This window comes from Propithecus coquereli, unplaced genomic scaffold (assembly GCF_000956105.1).
Source record: "Propithecus coquereli isolate 6110/MARCELLA unplaced genomic scaffold, Pcoq_1.0 Scaffold644, whole genome shotgun sequence".
Lineage (NCBI taxonomy): Eukaryota > Metazoa > Chordata > Mammalia > Primates > Indriidae > Propithecus > Propithecus coquereli.
Window position 1 is genome coordinate 495,362 of NW_012152441.1, and position 11,650 is coordinate 507,011.

At 44.5% G+C, this 11,650-nt stretch overlaps 1 protein-coding gene across 1 annotated transcript in view; it reads right to left on the reverse strand.

The window, feature by feature from the left end:
* The window catches only part of RSPH1 (radial spoke head 1 homolog (Chlamydomonas)), a 21,364-nt gene extending 17,075 nt beyond the window's left edge, over positions 1–4,289 (reverse strand). The window contains exons 1-3 of the mRNA XM_012659970.1: positions 4,072–4,289; positions 1,663–1,776; positions 1,455–1,560 (exon numbers count right to left, since the gene is read on the reverse strand). Of these exons, the coding sequence (XP_012515424.1) occupies positions 1,455–1,560; positions 1,663–1,776; positions 4,072–4,125 (274 nt within the window). The 5' untranslated portion in view covers positions 4,126–4,289. The remainder of the gene's footprint in view (positions 1–1,454; positions 1,561–1,662; positions 1,777–4,071) is intronic.
* Positions 4,290–11,650: the final 7,361 nt, after the last annotated feature.

Here is an 11,650-nt window from a genome sequence, read left to right on the forward strand (position 1 = left end):
GGGACATGTGCATGACGGATGCCTCCTTCGCTCCTTTTTCTAACATTCGTCTTATCTTATGTAAAATATAGATTTCATGGGCCTCACAAGAATACAAACATTTGTCTCACCTACCACCCCCTTCTTCCTTTTTTCTTTCTGGATGCCCTGTCTCCTTAAAAACTGAGTTCCCAAATCCCACTTCAGAAAAACAGGCATAAACGCATCTGCGGTTTGTGTTTTCCCAGGCGCATTGTCAAACTTTGGCCTCAGTCACTTGTTTTGGATTGTCATATATGTGTTGTTCAAATTATATCAACATCTACACTGAAATCAGAAGTGACAACAATGAGATTAGGCTCATAAGGATTTGGAAAGAATTAAATTAAGCCCCAAATTAAATTGTGTAAAGTTAATTTAAAAACCAGATGGTGCTTCTTCTGGAACAAGCCTTCTAAGATTGATGAAACAAAACAAATTCTATCTCTAACAGGGATGGCATTAGCACTTTTGCTCTTGGTCTTTGAATTAGACAGAATCCCCTTCCTATAATTCTTTGACATCTATTATTACTGGTTCTTTTTTCTCTGGGAAGAAAGCATGTAAGTATAGCTTGCACTCTAAGAATATGTCACCCTCATTAAGAAGTGATGCTGTCACCACAGTAAACCGTGGTCCTAGCTGACATGTACTGAGCACTTACCATGAGTTAGGCAAGGTTCTAAGTGTTTCATGTGTATTAATCCATCCTCAAACTACAGATGAGAAGCTGAGGCAAGGAGAGGTGAAGTCATGTATTCGAGGTCACGCCTATTGTCACCAAAGTCCACGGCTGGGATCATAGATCGCTTTGGAAATCTGCTGAAAACTAGATAACTTCTTCCGGCGGGGGGGGTGGGGAGGGAAGCCCAGAACCTAGAATTTTACGTATAGTTTCTGAAGGCTCACAACCCACTCCCTATGTGTCTGTCTTCCCAGGTTTGGGAATGAACTAATACTGTAGTCACATCAGGTGACAATGGTGTGTGGGAGCAGCAGTGAGGTTCCTGGACATAAAGGAGCCAAGATCTTCCTGAGATGTGACATGGGTAAGGAATGACGGCAGAGACAGGACCAGAAGCCCTGACTGAAGAAACCACTAAGTCTAAAGAAACAACGTGCCCACAGGAAGGGGGGTGGTCACAAGTGAAAAACCGCAAAGACACTTTCAGGGAGATGGATGCTGCCCTGGGTCCCGCCAACACTGAGGCCTGAGCTCACCCAGCCTCCCTTTCATTTGCTCCCTTACAGGGGGGTTCCTGGGGGGATTAATTAATTAATTATCAATTAATTACAAGGCTTTCTGGTTTCTATGTCAACACTGTGAACAGAGGGAATACAATTTGTGTTTGCTGAATGATTGACTAATCTGAAGAACTTTAAGATTTCAAAAAAACCTCTACAATACAAAAATCTGTTTTGTGACAACATCTTACCTTCATATCTTGATCCATCTGGATATATAAAAGTGCCTTGACCATGCTTTTTATTTTTAACATATTCTCCGATGTATCGAGCACCATTTTTAAATCTGTAGACCCCCTGAAACACATCAATCATATAATTCGTATCATTCCTGAATGTAATATTCGCCAACAGGGTATTCAATAGAGAAAACGGCCCAGTCAAGTTACAGGTTCTGACCTGGCCGTGTCTCTTCCCGAATTCGTAGCTCCCTTCGTAGGTGTCCCCGTTGGGCAGCCTGGCTTTCCCGTGCCCATGCCGTTCGCCTGCCTCATTCCGATCCCCCTCATAGTCCTGAGTGAAAGACGTTGAGATAATTACAGCTACCAGGCATTAAGCACTAAGCATGTGCTAAGCATTTTATAAATACCATACTATTGAATCCCCTCAATCCTAGGTATTATGCTCAATTGCCCCATCTTGCAGGTGACATGGGTAACCAAGCCTGGGAAAGACAAAGCACTGGACCAAGGTCACGCACAAGTACATGTCCATGGTGGGAGCCTTACCCTCTCCCTCCAACATCTGAGCTTGCAATTTATTATGATAATCCTTTACGCTGTAAACAAAACCAACCAATTTGTTTGAAAATTGCTAGGTATTCTAGACTGTGTTCTTTATAGGAATATGATTGCAATAGCACATATGTGTGGAACAGTTCAAGCTCATACAAATACTTCCCCATTTGCTTCCTTCAATAATCCAGAACTTAGAAGGCAAATGCCCTGAGAGAAGTAACTCTTCCTTCAAATGATCCCCGGAGTGTCTGGGGCCTGAAGAGGCCTTTGCCCTGCAAGGAAATTCCAATGTGAGGAAGAGGTGTGGGAGGGCGCTGAGGAGTACATGGGACTCCACTGTCCACTAAGTCAACTTAGTTTATTTTATTATTAAACTCCCAATCAAGAAACTTAAGGTTCAAACACTGATAGCCCAATAGTGAAATAATTACATATCTATCTTAAAAGTAAATCAATAAACTATTGTGGCAGAATCCTGCAATTTCCCTATTTTTCCCATCCTTGATTAAATAAATGGTCCTTAGCACCTGAGTATAGAGTACATATAATAATAATAAAATGGCCAAAGTATATAGTAATGATTTAATATGGGTATCTCATAACATCAAGTTGTATACTTTAAGTACACAGCAAAATTTATGAAAAATTAAAAAAAAATAAAAACTATGAAATTGGCTTTATCTAGTTTTATTTTAACACAAGTATAGACACACTACATTGAGGACTTCAGAAACAAACATCTATGCAATTCTTGCCCTTTTCTAGCACTGTCTGGCCCAGAAATTCTTGCCTATAATATAAGGTAAAAAAAAAAATGTGTGACCTTACAGAGATTTGCTTCAGGATTAGTGTCAATCAAAATGTATAAACGGCCTCTCCTCTCATCCAAGAGGCCTCCCAAAACACCCAATACTGAGCCATTGGGATGGCTAAATAAAAGAGAAATCCTTTAAAATGACCCCAAATGTGATCTGAACCTAAAAATTATGGACACTTCATAGTTACGAATGAGTAGGGCCATTTGAGGAGACAAACTAGCAAGCTTGCTGGGCAGGTGTTGTTGGCTGGGTTCACCCATAAGCAGATCCTGAACAAGTGATTTTATTTTTAAGTGCTCTCTTGGGAGAAACTTGTAAAGGGGACAGGGCAGTAGATAAGAAAGACACGGCGGCTAAGCAAGGATGCAATTTCAGGTGAAGTCCCACATTCAGCCTGATCTCACAGGGACTCTGGAACATAAACTGCACTTCAGAGTTCGCCCTGCTTTTTGCACTAGCTACTGGCTGTCAGGAGGAGATGTAAATCCCAGGCACCATTCTGGCTCTTCATACTGGCCAAGTGGTGCCGGTGCTAGCTCTGAGCAGCAAGTCTGGCATAAGCTGGGAGATAAGTGCCCAGAGCTAGCGAAAACGTCTGAGCAGGCACTGACAGCACCACAACAAAGATGCTAGATTTTTCAGTTAATTTTGAAAGTGTCTCAACTCTGCACTGTGCACACACACAAAAGCTGAGGTTCCCAACCTGTCGGCCAGGGAGTGGTCACCCTCTGGCTTGGGGAGGAACTACCTTCCGGGAGGTACAAATATGCTCACACAGAGCCCAACTCACTTCCCGGCTGCCTAAACCAGGAAATGATTCCGAAGACCTGGGTCCGTTCAGAGGAGGCTGAAGAAAGCACATGTGAGTACAGGCCTATGTAGTAGTATCTCCAGGAACCCTCGCCTGAGCCCAGGGCCTCCTCAGTATTTCTTGGAGGCTGCCAGCAAGCAGCTTTCCTCCATCCGTCTTAATTCTAGAGAACAAGGCTCAGTTACAGAAATGGCTTACTCGAGGGTAGTTTGGCAGCCTGTGATGCTCTGATCATCCAAAAAAACCGCCTCAGTGGGGGTTAATACAGGCAGGAGGAAACTTCCAAAGCCGTTCCCTTGGAAACCTTCACCTTTGATGGGAGGCGGGATGGGAGTGGGCGGAGAGCAAGGAGGGATGTGGCTTCCAGACGTCATTGCGTTTCGTCTTTCGCTGTCAGCTTCCCCGCCGCCCGCGCACCCCCTCCCTCACCAGGCGCTCTCACCCCAAGATCATTCTCTCTCTCCTCCTCCAGCTCCTCAGAACCCAGGTCCGACATGGTTTCGCCCGGGCCTGGATCTCCGCCGCAGCGTCTCCAGCAGGTAAGTACCAGCCGCCTCTACCGCCGCGTCCGACGTCGCCATGGAGACGGGGCAGCCGTCTCTCTCCCAGCCCAGAAGGTGGGGTAGGAAGGGGCGGGGTGGGTGGCGCGGGGCGGAGCCACTGGCGGCCTTCGAGTACAGTCATGGCAACAGGAAGGCGCCTCGACCAATCGCCGCCCGGGAAGAGGGAGGGGCGGCCCGGAGGGCGGGGTGAAAAGCGTGGGTGGAGCCGGCAGCCTTCGCCTCGGCCAATCGCCGCTCGGGAAGAGAGAGGGGCGGGGCCTGGGGCGGACTGCCGATTCGGCTGCCCACTGGCTCCCTAACCTGGACACCGCGTCGCAGGCCCCGGGAATCCCTTTAGGGCGGCTGCTCTGTGATGCAATCACGAGGAGCCACCCTGGAACTGGGCCCTCAAGAGGAAGGGCGCACTATCGGGCACTACCTCCTCCGCCCCGCCGCTTGGCCTCTCGGGCCCCTTCGGCGGTGCTGCCTGCCCCTTCTTACCTTTCTAGGCTCTTCTGACCCTTCTGTGTTGGCGGTTCAGACATGTGTCCGCCGAGCTCTTTTCTCTTGTTGGCAAACTTCTCCTCTTCCGAGGAGGCAGCTCTGGCCCCTTTGCCGCTGCTGGCCACACTGATGTCGGTCCGAGTTTGACATCCCTCCCCGACCCCTCCAGGCCTCTGACTCTCAGGTGTCCCACACAGAGCTCCGCTCCCCTCCTCTCGCTCCCGGCACCCCTCCACTCCCCCGTGCCCACACAGCCACACACGTTCGCACTCACACTCGCACAAGGACCTCCAGTCACCTGACACACCCCACCTGCCCCAGGCCCCCGCTTGATCTCCTTCCCTTTTCCTCTGTCATCACCCCAGGCTGCAAGGATGTGTTACTGGTTGTTGCTAAAGGGGGCTGGGGAGGAATGGCTGAGTAAAACATGGGATTTGGTCTTGCTGGAAGTATCACAGATGCCAAATCCTCATGGTGAACAGCCCACTGACTGTTCAGAGCACACCTCCCCTGCAGACTTTTCCTTCAAAAACAATGCTATATGGAAGGTTGCAATCTTAACCAATCCTCAGGCCGGAGTATATCACTTAACAAATAAACAAGTTATAAGCAAAGTATTAATAACACACAAGATCCTAAAACTATATTGTTTGCTAGTTGCAAAGATAAAAAGATTGTAAACACCAAAATTTAACAGCTTTTCTTGTGGGGAAAAATGGGGAGTTTGGGATGACAGATGATCATTATTTTTTCTCTGTACTTGGCAGTTTCCACATTTACTACAATTGAGCATGTCTTATTTTAATAATAAAATGTCAAAAGTATTTTAAATGTTAGAAATATAGAATGGTAATACAATCAAGTATATGCAAATAAATGTTAGCTTTTCTACACACAAAAATAAGTGGAAATTCAAGTTGCAAATTTGCCCTAACAATGACAGGAACTAATGTTTGCTAAGTTCTGACACTGTGCTGGCACTCTTTTAAGAGTTTGATATGAGTTATCTTATTAAATCCTCACTATAATTTCCCCAATGTACATCTAAGGAAAGGGAGTTACAGGGCAGTAAGATCATTGCCCAAGATCATACAGCCAGTGGAATGCAAACCAAGCCACCTGACCCATGAACAATTGCTGCTCCTCACTATACTATCTCCAGATCTGTGATTTAAAGGGCAACTATAGTTTCCTGGGAATGATCATAAACAATCTACCAAGGAGAGAACCACTGGTTCAATGAACCTTTGATTGCAAACACCAGAAAGTAACTTAAGCAAACCTCATGGTTAAACAAAACCTGTTCTGCATCCTATCATTAGCAGCTGGGTGCCTAACTAGGGTGCTATTGAATCCTAAGGGTTTACAATTTACGTCTCATACAGATCAGTCAGGATTCCCCACAAATATTTCAGTCAATCCGCAGTAATTCCACTATACTGCGGGTTTAGCAATTATGCAAATAATGGATACCAAAGGCAAGATGATGTAAACAACAGGATGGGCCTCCCAGCACCCACACAGCAGCAGCTGGGCCAGGCTCTAAATTCCTCCTTCCAGAGAGAAGCTGCTCCCCAGTTCAGGTCGGGCCAAAAGCCTCAGCTGCCCGGAGGCAGCCAGGGCACTGGGCACCTCCCTCTCCACGTGCGGTCCGGGGAGCCCCAGGAAGACTTCCTCAAGCCAAACTGATGACCCACTCAGAGCCCCAGAATCCCTGATCCCTAACCCCCCAGTGACCCGGAAATGCTTGATCACAGACGCAGCGCTTTCACACTCGGAAGGCCTCCAAAATGCTCGCTCAACCGACCCTCCTTTTTTTCAGGGGAATGAGAGGCAGAAAGGTAAGGACATTCCCAGAAGGTTTTTGCTCACTAGAAAACAGGAGGATGTTCTCTTCACCGCTTAAAAACCTCATCAGGGAGGACCGCCCCTGGTGCGCCAAAAGGGGCTTCCCACCACGCACTGGCAGGAGTTTCCCAGGAGGCCCTTCCCCTCATCCACCAGGACGCACTCCCATCATCCACCACGACGCACTTCCCATCATGCCCCAGGACACACTCCCATCATCCCCCGCGGCAAACTCTAGCCGGTGTAGCCCTTCAGGGAGCGCAGCAAGGGACTGGTGTCAAGCTCTCCGGTGAGTGAAGGTACGCACAGTTCCTCTGTGCCTCATTTCCCCAGTAAGAAATTATCTTGTTGTCCTTCTTAATTACAAGTGGAGACAATCATCTCTACACACCCCACCCCTAAAAAAAAACGAGAAGAAAAACCGGTCCCAGGCTGGTGCACGTTCACCCCTGCAGAGGGGCTGCTGAGGGCGCTTCTGCTTCTAGGGGGGATTGCCCAGGGCCAGGAAAACTCCGTGAAACCACCCTGGGGCTGGCGTCTGACCCTTCAGCAACCTTTGGGTCCACCTCTCGGCTGGAGGCCCGTGGGCCTGGCAGTTGCCATGGCGACTGACTGAGCTCTTTAGGACAACGTGGAGAAAAGGCCTTAAGAACTGAGGGGGTTCAGTAAAGTGCAAACAGATTTTTTTTTTTAAGTTTGCAGCCACTGCTCGGATAAAAATCAGGGACTTTTAACAAAATGAGTTCAAGCCCATCCTAAGTATAGAAATACGAGGTTATTTATTAAAATAATCATACTCTTGCGAATTTAACAATTTTATGTATTGTAACTATTAGGATATATGGATATAAAAAACATATCTATAGATAGAATTGAAAACTTCTTTTTAAAGAACAGTTTTTGTAGTATCACACATTGGCATTTAGTGGGTAGGAGTCAGACCCAGGGTTGGAGTCCTAGCTCCATTTACTTCTTTCTGAAGTCAGTTAACTCATCTGTAAAATGGGGATAATGGTATAAGCCCTCTTAGGGCTGTTGTGAGGTCAAAATGCGGTATTTATAATGAGAGTAGCACAGTGCCTATCACACTGTAAAGCGCTTAGTAAATATTACCTATTGTTAATTACACTCTTGTTGTTCTTACAGGCTAAGCGCCTTTTGTCTATCAATAGGTCTTTGGGAAAGTTAACTTGTTTATCTTAATTCATTTACAATCATGTCTTTTTTCTTGAAGAGGATCAGACCGCCAGAGATGATTCAGCCAAGTAACTGCGACAATCAGAAGTTAGTCTGTGATGAACAGATCACTCGTAATGCTCATTCATTTGCACTAGTATACATAAGAGTGAGGGGAGACTGAAGCTTCTAGAAACATGTAGATGTAGATTCTTAAGTGTAAGTAGATATTTCAACTATTTGAGGATTAGCTCATATAAAATTGACAACCAACAAAGACGAAATTACCAGATACACATACACCCTTACCCCTTCCTGAAGTATGCAGTTTAATGGAAGGATATTGAAACACAGTGGTCAAGAGAGATAGGTAAATTATTTTCCAGCCAGGAAGTAGGATTATTCAGTAATGTATCACAACCGGTAGGCCAAACAGTTTCGTGGAAGTCAGCCAATGTGGAAATGAGATGTCATAAAATTGGGCAGACTTGAATTTCATGTTGGGCAGCAACTCAAGGACATACCACATGGCACAGTGCCTGGCACATAGTAAGTCCTCAATCAAAACAGGTTTATCAAACTGAATATTAGATATTGATTTGCAACAAAGCTGAGCTTGATGCAGAAATAAAGAGAAAAATAGTAAAATATATCACTTTTATTTTCAATTTTTATGCCTCTTAAATCAGACTCCATCTTTCAGGGGCTCTCAGTCTATCAGTGGCTTAACTGCATCTGTGTCTGCTGGGTCAGATACTAGGGGATTATGAGGAAATGAAAAAGAAGTTACCCATTTGAGGGCAAATTCTACATTAATCCACACCATTAAAAAAATTACCAAAACTATGTTGCCTTCTGACTACATGTTCATCCTTCATTTTAAAATGCATGTCACTCTTCCCTGCTGGTGGATGTGTAAGGTTCTAGTTTCGATACTGCAGATAACCTCACTCTGGCCAACAGTGGTGGTGGGAGATCCTGTGGTATGTGGAGCTGCGCCCTCCAGGACAGGACCTGAGGATGGATCAGGTTCTCTGAGAAAGGGGCAGGGAAAGAAGTAGCAATTGAGCAACATGCCCACTATTTTCCCAGAACAAAGCTCACCCTGCCCAACTGACAGGAAGGTCATGAGAATGTGGAACTGTCAGGTGCTGTAGAAATGTGATGTGTATATTTAGTTCTGGTTTTTAAGTCTTTTAAGTATATAATGTTTGATGAATACTAAAGAATATGTACTCACGCATGCCTGCAATGTGGCAGAGTAATGCAATGAACACCTGTGAACCACTGCCCCAAATAAGTAGATGAATGAATAAATACAATTACTATGAACGTCTGAGTACACAGATCTCCGTCCACATCCCAGATTCAACTCTGTATAATTCAGCTGTATAGAATTGAGAAGTACTGGGCCAGTGGGGAAGAAAATTAAGACTCTAAATACATATTATTGCATTTTCTCCTAGAATAGCCGTGCCCGTCCTACTCTCACCAGCACAGAGTGTGTGACTCGTTGCTCCCTCACCCACTGTAAGTCATTTTTCTCCTTTGCTAATCTGATGGGCAGAGCAGCATCTCATAGTGGCTTTAGTTTGTATTTCCGTGATTATTTGTAAGGATAAGCATTTTTTCCTCAAACACTTATTTTTCAACTGTAACTATTGTTAATTATTTAGATTATTTTTCTGTAGGACACCCTCATGTATCTGTATATGTTCTTCTTTCTCTACCTGTGAAAAATTCTTGAACTTTAATACCTTACCCGGATGTAACATTCCCAGGGATGCCTTTTACAGCTGTTTCCAGTCTCCTCTTACCATCTCCCTGGTTGTGCTTCTGTTCTCCCTACACAATTGTGACTGTGTTTCCAGGTCAGCTTCCCTAAGCGCCCTCGGGGCCTCCACCCCACAGTCTAGCACAGAGCCTGACATAGCAGATGCTCAAATTATTAAATATTACTGAATACTCTTAGAAAACTGGGAATACTGTAAAGTGTAATGAAGACAGTAAAGATGACCAATAATCTCACTTCCCAGAGACAGCCATTACTAGCATTTTGATTTTTTTCTTTTTTTTTTTCCTTTTTTTTTTTTTTTTTTTTTTTGAGACAGCGTCTCACTCTGTTGCCCTGGCTAGAGTGCGGTGGCATCATTATAGCTCACTGCAACCTCAAACTCCTGGGCTCAAGCGAATCTTGTTGTCTCAGCCTCCCAAGTAGCTGGGACAAACAGGCATGCGCCACCACACCCAGCTAATTTTTCTATTTTTGTAGAGACAGGGTCTCACTATGTTGCCTAGGCCAGTCTTGAACTGCTGGCCTCAAGAGATCCTCCTGCCTTGGCCTCCCAGACTGTTAGGATTATAGGCATGAGCCACCAATCCTGGCCCATTACTGGCGTTTTGGTGTGAATCCTTCCAGGCCTTTTAAATGTATACATATTTTTACTTCATTGGAATCATTCCATGTATCACTTACGATTATCACATATCTTTATATAGTGAACCTTTCTAAATTTTTTCAAAAGCATAAAAGACAAAAGTATTTCATGTTGAGGATATACCTAAATTATTATGACTCAATGTTGGATAAAAGAATGGATGAATATGTTTAACACAAATTTGAAGAAAGTATCTTTTCCTTTACTTAAGGAAATGATACTCCATTTGCTTTTAAGAAAATGTTTCAGGTGTTGTTTCTCAGTATCTCATTCATACTTCTTAAGTGACTGCCAAACGTATTCCCTCAGCTCTGGGTACTGTTGCTCTCCTCTTCTTGTGGCACCAGCATACCTGCCTGTTTGAATTGTCTTTCTCTTCTCCTCAAGCCCATTTTTAATGATCTATGTAATAGTTGCTAGAACAAGCCTCTAAGCAGTTGTGGACCAAATATGGCGTCAGAAGAGCTGAACGAATCATTTCCCTCTCCCTCTACAAAGAGGAGAGCCAGGAAGGTTTTAAACTGGGTTGGTGGTTTTCAGTTCCCTAGAACTGGCTTTGCACCGTCACTGAGATCCTGCGTTGAAAAGAGTACCAGGCTGGGATCCGCTTTGGGCCACACTGGGCCCCTGACAACCATGTCCTGGTAATACTGCAACAGCTTAGTGCTGCTGGTCTATGACACTAGGAACAGGGTCTCATTGCAGAGACCCTATAAGAATTTCCCCACTGAACACAAATGGAGATGTATAATAGAAATATGCGTTTACTAAACAAGATAAGCAAAGATTATTTCATTGAGAATGTAATTTGCCAGTGTTTGATTACTTAGTTCCCTTGGTATGTGGAAAATATTATGACTTTCTTTTTAGCAATTCTGTGTATTAACACATTTAAAGAGGGTCCTCACAGAAGGGCTCCAGGTTTTAGAGTGGCTAGAAATGGGGAAGCTGGCCTGGTCATCTTGGCCATGGACTCAGTTCCAAGGATATGTTGGGGGAGAGAAGCGTAGGGGTTATATCTTAGGAAAACTCTCTGGGGCAGAGAGGCAGTTGGGCTTTATTTAGGTTGTTTTCTTCACCTTAATCCTGAACACCTTTTCAAGCTAAATGCAGAAACTGGACATCAAGGTATGTGTCTAGTTCCAGAGACTAATTTGTGACTTTCCCAGGATCCCAAAATATTTATAGTAAGTTTGGAGTAAAAATTTGAACCCGTAGCTTCATATTCCAGATCCCATACCGTGTTTTATTGTTGTTGTTTTTGCTAGGCCAGTATTCACTGTGGAATCATAACTAGATGGTCAAAAATATGATCTTGAGTGATATTAAAGAAAAAATATCATATTCAAGAAATTGCATTTATGATTGAGTTACAGAAGTCTATTTTTGGAAAGGATTTCAAGTATAAGGGTTAAAAACAAAGTCTCTACCATAGAAGTTAAAGCTATGAGTAAACAGGAAAGGCGTAGCTGCCTGGAGGAACCCAGGGCCTGTGCCTTCTGAGAGTCACAGT